The sequence below is a fragment of the Malaclemys terrapin genome, chromosome 8 (assembly GCF_027887155.1).
Source record: "Malaclemys terrapin pileata isolate rMalTer1 chromosome 8, rMalTer1.hap1, whole genome shotgun sequence".
In the NCBI taxonomy this organism is placed as follows: domain Eukaryota; kingdom Metazoa; phylum Chordata; order Testudines; family Emydidae; genus Malaclemys; species Malaclemys terrapin.
In genome coordinates, this window is record NC_071512.1 from 8749532 (window position 1) to 8769444 (window position 19913).

At 43.8% G+C, this 19913-nt stretch overlaps 1 protein-coding gene across 1 annotated transcript in view; it reads left to right on the top strand.

Annotated features, from left to right (window-relative positions):
• The window catches only part of COL23A1 (collagen type XXIII alpha 1 chain), a 327013-nt gene that overhangs the window by 15787 nt on the left and 291313 nt on the right, over positions 1-19913 (top strand). Inside the window, exon 2 of the mRNA XM_054037338.1 lies at positions 97-166. Within this exon, the coding sequence (XP_053893313.1) occupies positions 97-166 (70 nt within the window). The remainder of the gene's footprint in view (positions 1-96; positions 167-19913) is intronic.

Genomic DNA, 19913 nt, shown 5'->3' on the forward strand with positions numbered 1-19913 from the left:
TTTGTAATTTGGCCCTTTGTACGTATGCAGTGAGTATACATTTATTCTCTAAATATCTTTTTTTTTTTTTTTCCCCCTCCCCCTCCCTCTGGACAGAAACTGGGCGAAGGATTAGCCAAGCTGCGGACAGTGCGAGAGGCTCCATCTGAATGTGTCTGCCCACCAGGTATGTGGAACAGTGACATCTTACTTATACCATTCCCACCAAAGTTTGACAGTTGGTAAATTGTTGACAGTCTTACTGCATTAATACTACCCACATTCCTCTTCTTTCTTTTAGCTGCTCCTTTGTATTAAATGGAATATGCTAACGAGTTTAAATACCTCCAAAGATGAAGTGCCCCCTTCTGATCAACTGGATTAACTTTCCCTGGCTTGCATTTGTGTGCTTGGTGTTTGGGGCTTGAGTGGGGAAGCCGTATGCTCTATTAAATAACTGTTTTACTCTAACATATATAATAACTGTTTTACTCTAACATATCTACTGTGTGCCCTACACAGTCCACTGAAAGGCATTCAGAAAAAGACATATAAAAACCTCTGCAGTTTAAACATCAGTGTGATAATTAAAAGCTGTATCACCACTTCCTTTTAAGATGCTAGAGTGGCTTCTCCATTATTGCTCGGCATATGAAAACTCTCATTGACTGTTTAAATTCCCTCACACAGTTTAATGAACTTCCTAGACAAACCTGTTTTGTTTTGAAAGAGCACCCTCTTTAGAAACAATAAACATCTTCAATTAGTCTGCGTGGGAATCACATTTACACAAATACACTCAAAATATTCAGCTGTTATAGTAAATAGTTAGAAATGCTCCAGAGGGCGAATCATAATTTTTTTTTTGCACAGATTTGTTGTGAAGATGAGCTAGATTGCACAACGTTTGATGATGGAAAATGCACGGAAGTGCTAAATTTTCTTTAAAACGTTTATTCAATCATTATTGACTATAATCAAAATTGACTGTAACCTCTTTAGAACAATATGGAAAGCGTACGGTATGCAGAGCTGTCTGTACATTGTGCACGGAGGGCTAATTTTAACATTTGAGGTCAAAAGCTTCCATATGAGAGTATTTTAATCTTGTACAGAAATCAAAGTCTACCTAAACAGCACTGATTAAGATGAAATTACTTTTGTATAAAAAGCTGAAAGTTCCAGCATTTGGAAACACAATAGATAAAAAATGTATTCTGGGATTTTCCCAACATACTGGACATGAAAACTATCACAGTCTGGCCCCCAGCATTATTCCTTACTCATGAGACAAAAATGGTGGTGTTTTTTCCTTTTGATGTTAAGCCTTAAAATTATGCATAATAGCCTATAAAATATTTGACTCATGGCTCTTTTAAATGCATTAATGCAATTGTAGTAATTTTATTTAATTTATTTGCTAGTGGTTAGCTAACGTGAACGGCCTTTATGCTCCGTGTCTGGGCTGATTGTCTTGCAACCAGACTAGATTAGTTGAGAAATAAATCAGGGTTATTTCATCCCATATCAGAATGTCAGGGAAAGTCTGGAAGAAAAGCCTTTTATTTTTCTCATGCACATTTTGGCTCAGAGGAGGGAAAATTAACTTTATTCCCTTGGTGTTCCCAACTAACAATAGCTGACCTGATGCTCTTCATCTCTGTTCTATGCATTCCTACTCCTGACAAGGCAAATTATTGCCTTGGGATCGAAGCTGGCCGAGTCAGTGGGGCTCTGGGTGCACACTGCTCACTGCAGGATCGAGGTCTTGAGCCACAAAATTTGTTAACCGGAGTACTTGCAATCAGGAGGGTACGGATGTCTGCTGATTTAAGTGCTAAGCTCTGAAAAAGCATTTTAAGTACAAAAGGCAACTGAGATCCAAGAGTCTCTTTTGTTGCATGGGTGAGCCACCACTCTGTTAAAGGGCCTATGGATTTGTTGGTGAAATACTTGTTGCAATCAGAGTAGAGTAATTTGTAAGGATAAAGGAAGAAGAAAAGCTTTTATGAGGTGACTGGTGATACACAGTTACTTTGAACTTGCTACCAGTCCTGACTCCCATCAATCAGTAATAATATTTGTACCTGCGTAGTACTCTTCCTCCAGAGAGATGAGTGCTTCATTAAGTCGGTGGGGGTGACCACGCTTCCCCTTACATAAAACTGAAGAGGTTTCAGTTTCTCCAAAATTCAGCTGACAGGTTTTTTTATTTGTCGTAGCAGCCTTTCCTCCAATATTCTTTGCTGAGGAACATTGAATTCCCCTCTGACCCCTAGTTAAATACTCTGATCCCAACAGTGCTGATCACCTGCAACTGTCATTGAAGTCATCTAGAACTGCAGGGATATGTCACATCGTTAGAAAGCTAAGGACAAAATCTGTACTCAGATCTGGCCTTTCTGCACCAGTCAGGAGGTGCAAAGGGGCCAGAAACTGACTGCCACTGGCCAGTAGAGGATTCCCCTGTAGGAGGGGAGCTGGTGCGGGTGTACTGGGTCTTGCCAGCCCCCTTAGTCCTTGGCGCAGGTGATTGGAGTTGGGGGACTGAACTAGGGCAATCCTCCACTTCTACAGGGTCAATTAAGGACCCTTGGTCAGTGGTGCAAGTTAAAGTTGCCTGGAAGCTGCTCCAACTCTCGTGGGGGCCAACAAGCCAGAACTGAGTGGAACTCAGTCACAGGAGAGATTCAAGTTCATAGGCTTAATTTCACCCTCTCCAGAACATAAGCTAACGTAAGGTGATCCTTCCTTTTATTTGGATCCGTATTTGGTTTTAAAGCAATACTTGTGCTAGCTTTTGTAACTTTATTTGCTATGTTTGGTATATGTTTGTGTTTCATGTAACTCTCTTCTTCTTTGCTTCTTCTATACAAAGAGAGCTTTTTTTGCTGTCCTCCATGCGTTCATTATCAGGCTGGGACGCTATTGCTTGATTCAAAGCACTTCCTAAGGGAAACGGGGCAGGCTAGGGAAAAAGAACAGTTCAGCCACATATAAAGATGTGAGAGCTGGAAAAACAATCTCCTGAAGAAAGGGGTTAACCATGATAAACCATCAAGTTAAATGAGACTCAAAGCTAATTTGACCCTTGTCCTAGATATCATAAAGTCACATGCAGGAGCCCCAAATAAGGGTTGAATGGTGGGATAGGACACCAGTTAAGCACTAATTGTGCTTTGTTGACCAAATGGCTGATATTTTTCTAGATATTTTCATATGGCTTAATTGCTTTTGTTTTTTTAATAACTTGGCTTGTTTTATGTGTTCAGCTCTCAGTACTGATTTAAAAAAAATCTTTTAAAAATGGTAGGAATGAGTGACTCTAATTATATTGTTTTGGGGGTGGGGGTCAATAGAATTCTTAATAAATAGAAGAACCCCAGCAGGATTTCAGTTGTCTCTGTTCTGAAATAGAAAGTAGACAGTTGATCCACTGAGAGACTCTTTTGTTATTGTCCATAGAGGTATCATTGGCCACCAGAGGGAGCCCATATTATTTCATGAATGCCATAGAAACAAAATGAGAATGACAAGGAAAAGTAGCTCATGAAAAACCTTGGCTCAAGTCTATGATGCTAAAATCAGGTGCATTCCCTAGCTCCCTGCAAGGTCTGCGTGTTTGCAGCACTTCATGAAAATCCAACTTAATATACGTTGTATTTTCATTTCTACAACAACAAAAATTGCCTAAATGTTTGGGCTAGAAGTTTCTCCATAACTTGTTCAGCTCCATGACCTTAGTGTGAGAAGGTGGTTGCACAAGTTCCGGTGTTTGGTACCCTCGGGGCGGTACCCCTCACTGGCCAAGTTCAGTGCGGTGTGAATAGTAATGGTAGTGCTTGTTTTCTATCTTGGCTTTGTGTCGCTACTATGACCTTTCATTTTTCAATGTCTCCAACTACTCTGTGGCTTTGGATACAGCTGTTTGTATTCAGACCAGAACTAGTAACAACCACCTCCTTACGTCAACTCCCTGTGAAGCACCACCTCGGTTTGAAGATTTACTGGCATTCTCTGACTCATGCCCATTATAATTTGCAGAGGCCTTTAACTCCTCTGTACCAGTTTTTCTTTTTCTGGCTTGATCCTCATGTGGCCTCTATTAGATAAACTTCAGCAGGTGCAAGAACACTTGCTTAAAAGGCACTCAAGTGGTGGAACTCCTAATAGCTTTTCAATCGATGGGCCTTTGGAGACAGATAAAAGCAAAATGAAAACCCTCTGCTTTGCTCACTAACAGTTGTGAAACCTGTGGCTGATTTTTTTATTAAAGAGGCTTTTTATTGTATTTTCATCCACAGTGCTTTGAAATATTTTGCCTGAAAGACCCCTTATAAATGTAATATTTGCCTTATGAGAAATTTTTCTGCAGGCTTCCAATCGGTGGTAAAGGAGCCCTACGAGCTTGAGATGTTAGATCATCTTAGAAGCAAGCGAGTACTTCCTTTTAAATGTGTGGATTTAAGAAACCCCCAAATGGTCACCTCGTATATAGTTTAGACAGGGCCTTGACTGCAGCAGGTGTAGAAGACGACAGCTGCTTTGCTGGCAGAAGTACAAAGCAGACGTCTATATGTTGTTTCTGGTTACTGTCAGTAAAAGAAATGAAAGTTGGGCCGTGATGGAGGAAATTCCTGCAAGCATCCCCCTCAACAAGTTCCCCTCTGACTGCTCTCTTGGAGACGGGGAGGAGGGTGCCTTCCATGGACTAGGTCTGCTCCCGAATCTGGCAGATCCTCTGAGATCCATTGAAGGTCAGGGCCATCCATGAAGTGGCTTTTGTACACCACCTCATTTGCTATGTGTCTCAGCACACTTCCCCTGAACCACCTTCTCTCCCACACTTACCCAGAATCTCTGTGCAAGTTTCCCCCTGTTGGCGTGCTCCAATCTGTTGTGAATGGGCAGCTGTAGGTGTAAGAGTTGTCCCCACCACCTCAAAGCCTATCATTCTTTGACCTCTGAGACGAAGGTGCCTGTTTCACTGGTTTCTTTTGGTGTTGATGCTGCTCCATTAGACACTGGATTGAGATCTCCAACTCATGCCCAACAGCCATCAAACAATGATGAGTTTTGGTGACTGTCTGATATGTATCAGCTTTGTTTTGATTCACTCATGCCTCGATGCAGTGTAAGAAGAGCCTATCTATTGTTCGTTCCACAGTCACACAACAGTTCTGTCATCGCTATATTCAAACAGGCTGAAATACAAAGGCCTTGGCTACACTGGCAATTCACAGCGCTGCACTTGCTGCGCTCAGGGGTGTGAAAAAACACCCCCCCTGAGTGCAGCGCTGTAAAGCGCCAGTGTAATTAGTGCCTGCAGCGCTGCACGCTATTCCCCTCGGAGAGGTGGAGTACTTGCAGCGCTGCGAGAGGGCTCTCGTAGCGCTGGCGGCGCAACTACACTTGCGCTTCACAGCGCTGTCACGGCAGCGCTGTGAATCCGCAAGTGTAGCCAAGGCCAGAGAAAAAACCTTACCTCAGAATTTCCTGATTTCTGTATGATAAAATTTTCTAGTCTTCACCTTGAATTTATGTTGGATTTTTGTGTGTGTATAACAAACTGCATAAAACGTTCAGTGTAAGTGATTGGAACATCAAATTAATACATGACAAGTATTTCCTAATAATGTCTTAGCCACAAAAATAGCGGAATGGTGCTTCGTACCAGCAGGAGAGCAGATGGCTTTAATTGTCTAGAAATGGAACCGTGTGTGCCTGGGAAAGGAGATTAGGTGAATTTTAATACACCTCTGCAGGCTCAGTGGCCCCATACTATTTTTCCCTGTTGCAGAGCAACTTAATAGCCTGTACTTCCTTTCAAATATTTCTGGGATTTTTCTAGGAGCCAAAGGAAGCCTGGCACTTAACTCTCACTGAATTCAGTGGGATTTGGGTGCTCAGTTCTCTCAGGCAACTTCAAAAATCCCAGTTATCATCCCTAAGCCTGTTCGGGTACGTCAACACTGCAATAGAAGACCCACGGCTGTCCCATGTCAGCAGACTTGGGCTCAGGGGGCTTGGGCTGCAGGGCTATAAAATTGCAGTGTAGGCATTGAGGCTTGAGCCCGAACATCTACATTGCAGTTTTATAGCCCCGCACCCTGAGTCTGCTGCCATGGGCCAGCCATGGGTCTTCTACTGCAGTGTTGATATACCCTTAAGGGCTAGGATTTGGCTGTACAGAACATATTTCAGGTTGTAAAACAGTTAAGTGTACCAGTAGATCTTATGGCTCCCAGCTCGTTGAAATACCTGGCCAGTAAAATCATCATTTTTATTGTGAGTGGAGTCCTCAAACATCTCTTGCTATCTGAGCCCTCTGGGTTGTCTTCCCCATGTCAATATTGAAATGGAATTTCCCTAATTAGCAGAGTTCGAAGGTAATGGGGCTCATCTCATTTTTTTAGTGTTGACCACTGACAGACTTTACCCAACAGGGGGCAAGATGATTACTGCTGAGTTTGCAGATTGAATTGAATTTTAACTAGCAGGGTCTCTGTTTATCTATGTTCTGCAACATTAGGCTTCTAATATCTTTCCTGGGCTGTGTATATGAAAGATGTATCCTTGTGAGTTTCAAAATCCTCATTTTTGATCACTTAAATGGACATAGTAAAAATAATGAATGGTGCATCAAATGGAAGAAAAATCTTTCATTTACCCTTAAAATTCATGGGATCCTATGCTCCTTTGTTGTCTTTTTTAGTACTGGTAAACTTGAATGTCTAAGACACTAAGATTTTTTTTCCATTCTGTGAGATTGATTTCTCTAAAGCAGAGTAATGATCCCTAACTAAACACAGTATTTGCTTTTATTAATTCCCCAGTTAGAAAAAAACCACACAGATTATCCCCCAATAAATCTTGTTTTTTAAAACTCCACTTTTTTTGTATTATTCCTCTCTACAGCAATTTCATCCGTGTCTTGGCATCTCCCTGTACCTCACCCTTCGTTTCAGCAAGGTTCATCTTCCCTTTCCTCCTTTGCCCACTGGAGCGTTAGGCAAATCATAGTCAGGTTAACTAGCAGGTTTTATTAAATCAGTTTTTTTTCCTGCACAGTAGCACTTAAGCTAAGATTTTCACAAATGGGGGCCTAACGTTCAGCTCGTATATAGGAGCTGCTGGGCGTGTGACATGTTTGAAAAATCAGGCCATCTGTTTAGAAGCCTACTCTCAGGCAATCTATCTTTGATTTGATAACCTTGGGCCTGGTTAATATAACCCCATCACAGATCTGTTAGCAACTTCATGTAACAAAGCAACATTTACAGCTCAAAAATGCTGCTAACCGTATTGCCAGTGGTGTCCCTCTGATGGCTGTGTCCAGACAGTGACCCCACTGCTCTCCCTAACTCCCTTTGGGTGGTGATGAAAGACCTCAAAGGGCATCTGGAGTGGTATCTGTGCACCACATGTGTACTGCAATGTCTGACTTGGCTTTCCCATGACCTACCTGTAGTAGTTAGTGATACCCTAAAACTCCTTGAAAAGATTCTAATCTCCAAGGCCATGATCCACTCCCTCAGATGAAACAGGGTCACTCTAGTGTTGCATTTGAAGATATACACAGAGGGCTGGGCTGTTAACTCATTCAGTGCCAAATTGTCTGAGTTAGGTAGGTACCATAAACGGTTGCAATCTCTGCTATGGAGCAACTGCTATTGCTCTCTGTAATGTTTGTAAGTGGCCTCCATCACTGTAGCATCTGTGACCCTTGCCGCTAACAGGAATCCACTAATCATGGAAGCTTTCCCCACAGAAGCAAGTGAATTAGTTAATGATGTTTGCTCTGTATCAGTGATGTGCTTGATCTGTGCCCCACAGAGTGGTCTCACCATTACTGCAGCCCCAGGGGGTCTCAATGCTGCCTGCTGAGCTTTCCCTCACTGCACTAATGTGATTCTTCTACCCCACGGGGTATCTTTGGCAGTGCCTGCTGTTGTTTTTACTGCTGCTTCACTCCTCTTCTGGGGGATCTGGTGGGGAGAGTGAGAGAGAACCACATTAAAGGGGCATGCAGAGGGAGATGATTTTTGGCTGGCAGAAGGAAAGAAATGCAGCTTCCATCGAATGGGATAGTGACTGATTGAGAACTGAAATGGCTGCTCTCAGATAGGGGTTCCCCAAAATTCCTGCAATTGTTAGTTCAGTGAGGCATGTCCTCTGGATTCTAAAAAAATCTGTCACTGTCTTCTAGTAATGGTGTTAATCTCTTGTGGACCTTTGAATATGTTATGGGTGGGTGCTCTCTTCTGGTTGCTCAGCAGCTGTGAGCGGGCTACTAGTTCCAGAGTGGTACTGACCGCAATGACACCGGTGCGTGACCAAGGAAAGAATCAGAAAGTCATGTCACCTTAGTTTCCAGCTCGCTTTAACACACCAAAATAAAACAATGGGCCTGAACCTGGTCCAGTTGAAGTCCCAGGGCAAAACTCCTGTTGATGTGAATTGGGAGTAGGACACAGTTCCAGAGTTTACCAAATACGAAGGTCCAGAACAGTAGAGTAATAGCGGGCCCTTTCATAGTGCTATTCATCTCCAGAGCACTTTAACAAACATGAACTATTTTAAAAACAATGACATCAATGGGAGAAGACTTCTAACATTTTTCGTAAGGCTCCCAAAGCTGTTTTGTGAGTAATGAAAACTATAAAAATAAACATGATGCCCATGGCCTCTGTAAGAATCTGTATGTAACTTTATCTTTGTCTTGATGCATGAAATTAGTTAACTACACCCAGATACTCTTGATGTAGACCTCATCGGTTCTGGGTTTCCAAAGATTAGACTCATGACACTAGACTGATGGTTGTTTTTTTGAGTGTGTTGATTTGTCTAGGAATTTCCCACTGGCTTCCCCTCAGTGTCCTTCCCCCTCTTATTTGAATTCTGTCTGAATGCTCCCCTGAATGAGTGGGAATTATTGAAAGTAGATTACGTATGGCTTGGCAACTACTGTATCTTTATGCCATTTCAGCGAGTCAATCATGCTATCATTTCTGATCAGCCCTGTGTGGATAATGGGATTAGACTGCGTTGAAATGGACTTTAGATTGATCTGATCATGCATGCAGTGTTGAGAGAAGCAGGTTTTTAGCACAAGCCCTGTGTGAAAATGATTTTGGCCTGTCAGCTACTCTTGGCAGCATTCCTGCAGTGATCGCTGCGCCACCACGAATCGGCAGGCTGCTAGTGACCTATTTGGGTTTTAGACCTGCACCGCGTAATGAGCATCATCCCCTTGTGCTTGGTGTGCCGTACTAAGGGGTGAGGAGGTGACCTGAGTCATGTCAAAACCAAATGTGAGCTGAAGCGTGATTAGATTTATATGAATTACATTCTGCACCCTCAACCCCCATCAGACGGAGGAATCTGCTTTCTTTGATAGCCGTTTTCCTAACTGACATTCTGGGGACCCCCACTGACTCATGCCACTAACTCCTTTCCAGCGCGGCAAAAATGTACCAGCTCAGAAAATAGGTGAGAAAAGCTGTTGCTGCCACTACCAACCTATGGATTATTCAGCAGCAGGAGTTGCACAGTGAGGATTGATTGTTTCTAGAATCCAGTGGGTTAAACTGTTCAATTTGCCTTCAGTTTAGGATGCAAGAAATCCTGGGCCATTAATAAATTCTCATCTCTTGCCCAGTTGTGTTGCTGCACCCGGACCAATACATCTTGTATTGGTTGGTTTGTTTGTTTCTGTTGCTTTAAGATAATAAGGCCATATCCCTTTCTTGTAAGGACTGTAAGGTTACTGGGTTTAGAGCAGTCTAAGTTTTAAAGAATCCAGAAATATCTTCATTGCTCTTATCAAAGACATAGAGGCTTGCCTTGTGCTGGAGAATTAAGCTCTGATCTTGCCAGAGCTACAGGTACAATGGTGCCAGGTAGATGCCGGGTTTGCTGTTGGTTTGTTTTCCAGAACAATTTTGTGCTAGAGAATCAGAGTTGGCTGTTGCTACTGAGCATTTTCTGTAAAGGAAAAGATCCTTCTAAGGTCTAGGAATATGAACACTTACCACCTAATACTTCACATCTTCAAACCTCTAACTTGCTAATCTCCATAACACCCCCTCCGCCCGAGAGGTAGGTAAGCATTACAATCCCCATTTCACTTTTCGGAGTAATCCTGACAGTGTGGCTTTGTCTACGCCAGCACTTTTGTCAGTCAAACTTTTGTCAGTCACACCCCTGATCAATATAGGTTGCACTGACAAAAGCACTGGTGTGGACAGTGCTATGTTGGCAGAGGATGCTCTACTGCCGACATAGCTACCGCCACTTATTGGGGGTGGTTTAATTATGCCATCAGGAGAGCTTTCCCCCGGTCGGCATAGAGGAGCTACACAGGAGACCTTACAGTGCCGCAGCTGCAGCAGTAGAGCTGTGCCACTGTAAGGTCTGTAGTGTAGACATAGCCTAAGGCTACATCTACACTACAGCCGGGATCGACGCTCTGATCCTCCGGTGGTCGATTTAGCGGGTCTAGTGAAGACCAGCCAAATCGACAGCAGATTGCTCTTCAGTCAACCCCTGTACTCTACCCCCAATGAGAAGAGTAAGGTAAGTCAATGGGAGAGTTTCTCCCGTTGGCCCCCTGCAATGTACTACCCCGTGGTAACTCGACATAAGGTACGTCAACTCCAGCTACGTGAATAACGTAGCTGGAGCTGCATAGCGTAGGTTGACTTGCCGTGGTAGAGTCGACATAGTCTAAGACTCACTGTTGGGAATAAACTGTGCCATAATAGGATTTTAACTGAGTTATGTAACTGGTTAAAGATGATTCCAGCTAAAAGGACTTAAGTGTTGTTTGAGAGACAAGGTGGGTGAAGTAATATCCCTTATTGGATCAACTTCTGTTGGTGGAGTGGAGAAGCTTTCGCGCTTACACAGCGCTGTTCTTCAGGTCTGGGTTAGGTGTTCTTTGGCTGACCAGTGTGGATAGGGATGTGCTGTGATAAACCATTTTAGAAACATGAAATGGCTCAAATATGGATTTATCACAGTGTTTCGCCACCCCTGGCTGGCCAGCCAAATCAAGCATAGATAGTTCTGCCAGACTCGTTCTTAGAACTTGAAAGCGGCTCAGCTAGTGTAGTTAAATTCTCAGCATAGATGGAGCCGCACAATGATTTGTCCAGAATCATACAGTGAGTCTGTTGCAGAGATGGAGACTGGGAGTTCCTGGCTTTCGGTCCCATGCTTAGTTCCCTTCATTATGCTCTCTCTACAGCTATTCAATTCGGCAACGAGCAGAAAAAATGTTCCTGTGCCACTTACTTCCTGATGGAAGTTTTCCACTGAAACATTCTTTTCCCAGCTTCTTTTGGTGTGAGACGTGTGGCCCCTAACATCTCCTGAGCATTGGAGACCAAGCTCTGGGGGGGGTCTGTATTGTGTAAGCCAACTTTCATTTGTTTGTGACTGCCCTGATTTTTTGTTTTATGAGCAAAACTAGTGGAAGATCCACAAGAGCGGGCACTTGAATTCCTTCAGGGAGTTGGAGAAGTTTATCTGGGTGGTCAGGACTTATCCCTAAAAGCCACGATGCAAGACTCTCCTTTACCAAAGGCTTGAATGGTCTGAGCTGAAGCCATAATTGCTCAGTTTACGCTGAGAATCTTCATAGCCTATCTGGAAACCCTGCTCCTTTGAGGGTCTGCAGTGGCCAGGGCTTTTTAACCCCTCTCACTGTTTAATTTGAAGTCTAAAACAGACAGAAATGTGCTCTCAGTCTATAAATAGAGCCATCAAGCTACCCTTACCCAAGCAAGCAGTGGTCATTTCAGGAGTGATGAAATTATCTAAAATGGCTGTTTGTGTCTGATACACCAAGCAATTGCCAACTTAACTCTGACAGAAGGCCTTTGGGAAGAGAATGCATTTGCCCCTGATAAGCACCCTCCCCCCACCACCTCTTTCATCTTGTGGCTTGCATGAGCATTCTTCCTTACTAGTTCATATGAAGCCAATCCGGCTAGGGAGGACAATATTTTCAACATCAGAAAACTAATTCAAAAGTGTTGAGGCATTATCTGGCGGGTTTGTCAGTTAAAGTGATTCTGAAGTGTTCAGAGAGGCAAGTTCAGCAGTATTGTGTACTGCCCAGGGCCGGTTCCAGGCACTAGATGAGAAAGCACATGCCTGGGGCGGCACATTGTAAGGGGCAGCATTCCGGCCAATCTTGGGGCAGCACATTCCGGCTGCCCTGCCGTGGTTCTTTTTTTTGCTTTGGCAGCCTGGTCCGCAGCTCCGGAGCCCCCGGCCGGCTCCCCGCGCTCCGCCAGTCCCAGCCCAGCCCTGCAGGGGCATGGACCCCGGTCTGGGGGGCAGGAACTAGTGATCCCCGATGCTCACTGTGTCGCCGGGCTCCCCGGGACATGCCACTCCCCGCCGCCTGCACTGGCCTCCGCCTCCCGCGCCGCTCTGAGCCCAGCCCAGCCGAGCCGCCTTTAAAGGAGCGGCTGAGCCGCACCTCCTGCAGCCCCCGGGGGCTCCACCTGCCCGGCCGGAAGAGACACCCCAAGGCTGGAGCGGGAAGCCCCTCTCGCCCAGCTGCGAGCAGGCTGCAGCGCCTGGCTGCCCACGGGCGGAGGTAGCAGGCGGGCGCCGCCCTTCACCCCCCCCGGCGAGCCGCCTTCCACGCGTTCCCTGCAGCTACCGGGTTTTTTTTTTTTTTTTGCTTCGGCAGTCTGGCTGCCCTTTTTTTTTCTTTTTTTCTTTTGCTTGGGGCAGCAAAAAAGCTAGAGTCGGCCCTGGTACCCTCCCTCCCCCGAGGCTTTCTGCCTGGCACCAGAATGCCAGAAATGGCTGCAGAGGAGCCTGGTATTTCAACCTGGCAGTGGAAAAGGAGCCTGTCGTACGCTGTGTGCTGGGTCTCACGTTGTGCCCTGAGACGGCATACAATTGAAGTGACCTTTCCATGTGTGTACGTTAAGGTAAGCTGTTCTTTGAGTGACAGGGTCCTGCTGGCAATACAGTGCATGGAAAAGTAGGAGAAGAGGATGGGTCCCTCGCTCCCTTGATTGCTGATGTCCTAACTAAATATTTTGGTGACTCTCCAGTTGCTAACTCTTCAAGAGGGGCTAAAATGTAGCAACAATGTACGAGCTCAGAAAGTAGGTGAGTTGCTACTGCTGCCTCTACCAACCTATGAAGCTGTCATGAAGATCATAGAATGATAGAAATGTAGGTCTGGAGGGGACCTTGAGAGATCATGTGGTCCAGTCCCCGCCTCCCCCAGCCATGGCACTGAGGTAGGGCCAAGTAAACTAGAGCATCCTTGACAGGTGTCTGGGAATTCCAGAGCCTCTCTTGCTAACCTGTTCCAGGGCGGGGGGAGGGATAGCTCAGTGGTTTGAGCATTGGCCCGCTAAACCCAGGGTTGTGAGTTCAATCCTTGAGGGGGCCACTTGGGGATCTGGGGCAAAATCAGTACTTGGTCCTGCTGGTGGAGGCAGGGGGCTGGACTCGATGACCTTTCAAGGTCCCTTCCAGTTCTAGGAGATGGGATATCTCCATTAATCAATCAATCTTAACTATGGAGGGTTTAAAAAAAATTGGATCAGACCTAGTGTGACAAATGAAACGTGGACATGTCAGAATTTATTTTCTAAAAACTCTGGGTTTTCCTGCAAGATGCAGTCATCTTCCCACCCCCACTAAATGTGACTACAAAAAAATCACAGAACCTTTCAACCAGGGGCACGTCTCATATATGTCGCTATAACCTATTTATATCTGCCATCCACTCCAGCCTGGAGGAATTCAGCGAGCACAATAACTCGCATTACTACATCCTTGCAAGTTACAATGACCTAATTAAACGTCCACCTGTTCTTATATGTTTGTCATAGTCAGGCTTTTCCCTGCATGAGATAGAAGCTATCCCTCAGCATTAGCATTTGGCAGCGTACAGAAATACAATGTGCTTCTTTAATTTCATCCCTGCAGTAGATGAGTTTAGCTCCAGACGTCCCTGCGTATGACTGTTTAAACGGGCTTTTGGAAATTCAAGGCTCACTTGAAGTCTCATCAGTTTTGAAAAATGAGTTGAAGGAGGTCTCAGGTGCTGAATTGCCCTATCAAATGTGGTATTATTTTCCTAACTTTAAATCTTTTCCTCTTCACTGTTCCTTTGTGACAACCCACATAAAAAAAGGGGAAAGTGACTGGTGAAGCTGACCGTATTGGCTTGCAACCTGGGTTGTGGCCAAAGAGTGCACAGCACAACCCAGGAGAAGGGGTAGAAAGTACCATCCAGCCACCTTTGCTCTTGATCTTGGGCCAGCCGTGCAGCAGGTAAGGGAACAATGGGTCAGTCAGAGATTAGTGACGTGTATAGAGACCCAGGCGAGGCTCCCTATGCTGGCAGCACGGAAGGAGGTACCGTAAGTGCCACTACAGTGGCTTTACACAACTGGAGGATTCCTCTGTACTGGGAGATCCTCCCAGGACCCACAGTGCCAACATTAGGGCTTCTTTGCATCATGGCATGGTGGAAAGTGGTCAGAGCACACTGGAAAACCTGGCTCACTCTGCTGACATATGCACGGACTAATCAAACTGAAAAATGGGGGCCAGGGAGAGAGGGAAAGAAATATTCTCTCCTGGTCACTTACAGTTGCAATCACTTTTAGGAGTTACTTGTACCAACTAATTAGATTGTAAGCCCTTACGGGAAGGGTCTGTCTTATTATTTGTGTGCCTAGTGTGTAGCACAGTGGGACCTTGATCCCTTATTGGGCCCTCTAGATGCTACCTCAAATAATAAATATTAAGAGGGAAAACATTTTCAGGCACAACTGTTTGGTTTGAAGTTGACGGAACTAAAGTTTTCTTTAGAAGCTTAATTCCTGGAGATCGTGGGCTCGTATTTGCCTGATGATCACAAATATTCATTTATCAAAGGGGTGGCCGTGTTAGTCTGGATCTGTAAAAGCAGCAAAGAGTCCGGTGGCACCTTATAGCCTAACAGACGTATTGGAGCCTGAGCTTTCGTGGGTGAATACCCACTTCGTCGGATGCATGCAATATTCATTGCCATCTAGATGCTTAGGGTGAGATCCTGCAAAATGCCAAGTGCCCTAGCCCCATTCCAGCAAAGCATGGATTTTACTTCAAGCACTTGGGTATAGTCCCACGGAAGTCAATGGGACTACCTGGATGCTTAAGTGCTATGCTGGATCAGGGCCAGAGGACTCAGCATCTTGCTGGATCAAACCCTTGGAAGCCAGATGTAAAGAACTGAGGAGAGCACACCAAGCACGCTGTTGGTTTTACACAAGTAATACACACAGCAGTAAATCATTCAGACCATATCCCTGGCAGTGGAGGGATTATCTCCCATGCTACACTGCTGTATTGTCCTGTCCAATGTAGTATTAGAAGACTCAATTAATGGACCTGCTGCTGCTCCCTCCCTCCCGTCCTTTGGGGGATCCTGTTCCTCTGTCTCGTATATCTTGCTGTCAAGAATTTTCTTTTTTGTCTAAATATTTTAAGCCAAAAGTTTCTGGAAACAGTAGCAAAAATTTTTGGTTCTTGCTCTGATATTTATGTTTGATGGTGATTTTCTCTCTGCAAGGTGAGGGAATGAAGTTGTGGGATTGTTTCTCAGAAGCAGTGGGGGTATGTTGCTGTTTAAAAAAGTCAATAATCCTCCTCTTGATACAAGTGTCAGAGTTGTAGACATAGCGGTTAATTGGCGGAACAAAATCTTTTTCTGAAGGCTTTCCAAGGCGCATTGGCCATGCTAAATTTTGGGTAAATCTTGTGGGTTGGCTAGATGGTGGGTGGTGGGTTTTTTAATGCTTTGCTCATATTCATGTGCTTCCCTTTTGTGCACAACATTTTAATAATTTTATTCTGAAGACACTAAAAAAAGCTTGGCTTTTGCTGAGCAGCAGCTGGCTCTTATGTTAAAATATTACAAAAATAGGCTGAAATAGTGACATGGGTTTAAAAAAAACCAAAATCCTACAAGCCAAATCATTGGCTAGATGCAATTGAATAATATAGGCTACTCCTTTCATTGTTCTTCCTTTGCTCCCAGTTCTGTAGTTCTTACTCACATAGCTTTCTTGAGTCAGTGAAACTGTAGGGAGTAAAGTTTATCAACCCATGTTTGTCAGGTAGAAGCTCTGCTAAATGTAGGTGAAATTTGTGTGCTATTCCTCGGTAGATACATTTCAGTAAAGGAATATTGAAAACAAAATGACATATTTTCCATGCTAATAAGAAACAACAGGTAGAGATGCTTGTAGGGACTTTGTTCCTTTCACACCCCAAATGCCCACTTACTTCACGGGGATTTCAGGATGCACAACAAATGTGGGATCTGGCTCATCTGACGCATAACTACCCAGACATGAGTTCTTGAGAAGGGAAAATGTGCTTTGTGATGTGGGGATGGGGTGGGGAATCTAAAGTCTACGCATAGCCTGACTTTGATCTGATCGCATCCGTCTGACAGACACCTTTCCATTGTTTCAAACTATAGGCACAGCACAATTGGAAATAGTCCCTTCAGGATTGCGATCTGTATGAGGTTTTTTTGTTTGTTTTTTATCACCAGTTTGTGGTGTTTTCAGCTCTGTAATGAAGGTCCAGGTGTGCCCCACAGATAATTGGAGGTGGGGAGTTCTCAGGTTCAGACCATCAGTTCTCCTAACTGCCATAAAATAGCATCCTTTCCCACCCTCTCAGGCTACTTCATTTCTAAAATATGCCTTAGAGTCAATCATTTAAAAAAATGAATAATAATTATACTATAATAATTATACAGATGGTTGGGAATTCTTTATTATATCTGTGGGCAGGCTTTAAAAAAATAACTTGAACATGTCTACCAGCAAAGCATATTCGTCTGGAAATGGTTATTTCCAGACAAACTTTATTTGGGTGTGTATTTTTCTCTCTGTACTGCCTTGTTTGTGCACAGTGACTACAAGTGCTCTCTAGCAGCTCTCCAGGGCAGTCGAGATGGATTGCCCACATGCTGCGTAGGGAAGGATCTAGCCGGTTTGTGTGGCTTGGCTGATAAGAATGATTGAAGAGCCTGGGTGAGTTTGCTGCCCCCGGAGATGTTGAACAGATTCTCTTGGATTCAGACACTCTCTCTGAGTAATTGGTACGGTGACTTTTATATGCTCTGCATCCCATTCATCTTGAATTGGTTGTGTAGTACTTGTGCTGCACACAGGGACACTCTTGGGTCCCTATCCTGCAGACACTTACATGCATGTTTAACCTTAGCACCTGCATAGTCCCAGATCCACGGAAGTCAATGGAACAAAACACACTCTTAAAGATTAGCATGTGCATGAGTGCACATGTTGGGCCTTGATGAGGAAATGTAATGAATGGGAGTTGAACATCTCTTCTTAAGAGACTGAAGTCTGTCCTGTTGGCTAATGGCAGTTACTGTCAACTTGTATGAAAACAGCCATTAGATGAGCTGCCTCATCAGGTGGAACTAGATGTAGTGCGTGCTTTTGGAAGGAGTGGTGTGGTGAATAGTGCAGGGTACCTGTACAGAAGGTGATCAACTCCCCGCTTCCCGCCCCCCCCCCGTTCTAAGATGTGTGGTTTGAGAAACTGCCTTTCCGGCTGTGCTGCTGTGATGGAATTCAGACCAATCTAGTAGCTATATCTATGCTTTATTCAGGTAATTAACAAATTTGGGACATTCTTATGTCGACTCAAACAAGAGGCACTGTCCTAATAGTGTAATGTGGGATAGACATCCAGTAGGGGCTTGTATCCTGGCAAAAGTGCATGCAGTCCTGGTGGGTGATATATTGGACAGACCACAGATAATTACAGACAGATTTTGTATGCTGTGGTTTCTTTTGAGGTAGGGCTTTTGATTCCTGATGTCCATCCTGTATCATGGTTTTCTTCCTAAGGGCTTTCTAAAGGTCCACAGAATGTGACTTAAATTCTCTGGTTTAATTGGAACTTCTTTTTAAACTTGAGGAATGAGACTGATTTTGGGTTTTCATAAATAGCCCTCTCTTGTTTAATAAAACCTTTAGCTTTTGAGAACTTTCAGCCCCTACGTAAGCCTCAATGAGCAACTTTCTCCCCGTTCAGTGCAATATTATTATTACAGCGATAACCTGATGATTTAATCCTGTGATTTGAATATTCTCTCTCAAACACTGCTTTTTAAAAATCACTCCTTTGTTTTGTCCTTGGGGAAGAGCCAATCTGGTTTGCTTGATCAAGTGTGGATTGCATTTAGCTTGAGTATTTTTAGTGCCCTTCCATGCAAACAGTTAGCTGTCTTTCTCCGGTAATAGCCCTTGCTTACAACAGTCAGTAAGAGGCTCCCTTTGTCAAGACCAGCAGGACATGAACTGAAGCTAAACCCAGTTAGCTCTATCTCCCTGTGGGGCTGTGATTCTCAAGTGTCTAATGGGTTTGAAGTGGCCTGTTGTCCGCTCATTGCTTTGCAAATAGCATCATTGAGGACTACAGAGCACATTTTAAGGGCAGCTTCTATCTACTTGTGAGGGAAGTTCAAAGCTTTCCATAGCAATGCAGAAACTCTGGACAGAGGCACTCATTAGGGCTTATTAGAGTAAAGTGAGTGAAGGAAAATGAAATGAAAACAAAGCTACAGAAAGAGAGAGAGAACCAAATTCCTTTACCTCACTGAACATGTTTTCATTGCTTTTTTATTGTCTTATTCTGGGCTTTGATTTAGTCCAATTATTGTTGACAGTTTCCTTTTATCTTCTCTCAATGGATTTTGGAAGGACTATTTTGTGTTCTGGAAGCCACCACTGTGGGCCCAGCAGCTCATAACTGTGTGCATTGCAAGGCTCTTGGTTTTGTTTTTTAGCTCATTTGTTTTTAGTTTCCGTTCTTTCCCCCAGAAGGATACAGTTACATTAACCACCTTTTAAACATATAAACAATTATATTATAAGGATGATATTTTATAATATTACATGTAACTAAACAACTCCAAACTCCTCTCTTGGTTCGAGCTGTTCAACAATAAAACAAGTTGTGTGTTTCCAGCCAAAGCTGTCCAGTTCCCTGCTCTGCATTATAGCTGATTTGATGCATAAATATAGCAAAGTCCCAGTATCTGTTTTGGATGTCGTACATCTTCCTGCAATATGTTACCCCCCCCTCCTCCACCTGCCCATATGCTTTGCCATATTACAATAGTTTTACCTCATCTTCACAATATTGACATTATTGTCTGACCTATGTATGTAGCACATTCAGTTTTGCAACTAAAATCCATTCAGTCAGCTTCCCCACACCGCCATCTCTCACACATCATGGCTCCCTCTTGTTCTAATAATTGACTAATTTTTACAGGGATGTCAGCAGTGTCACTTTAAGGCAACACTGCTGAAACAGTAAAGCTGGTTATATATAGTGTACTCTTGAAGCCAGGCCATTTAGAGTCTATTACATCATCATAGTGTAGCAACTTTGTACACATGACTATTTCATTCTCTTCAAATACCGTGCTGACATCCAACAGGTCATTGGTCTCTGATGTGAGTGAGTTGCACTTATAATGAAAGGTCTGTCAGCATTTTCATTAGGGATTTATGATCTTGGCCAAAAATATAATCCTTAGTCTGAAAAGTAGTTGTTAAGGTCTTAAACTGGGTGCACTTAAGACAAACAAACTAATTGAAAAATAGTTGTCTACAGTTTGAGAAACCAGCGAAATAAGACTTCTTGGGTTAGTTTTATAATTCACAACATTTTTTTATTATGAAATAATGAGGGCAGTTGAGCATGGTTGGGAATTGTCTATTGAGGAAAAACTTAAACCTATGGAGACTTGAATTACAAGAACAGCTGTACACCTGAATTTGGGCACAGGGGCACTCTTCAATGCGATATCTGGACCTGCTGAGCATTGCTCGCTGATGGAGATG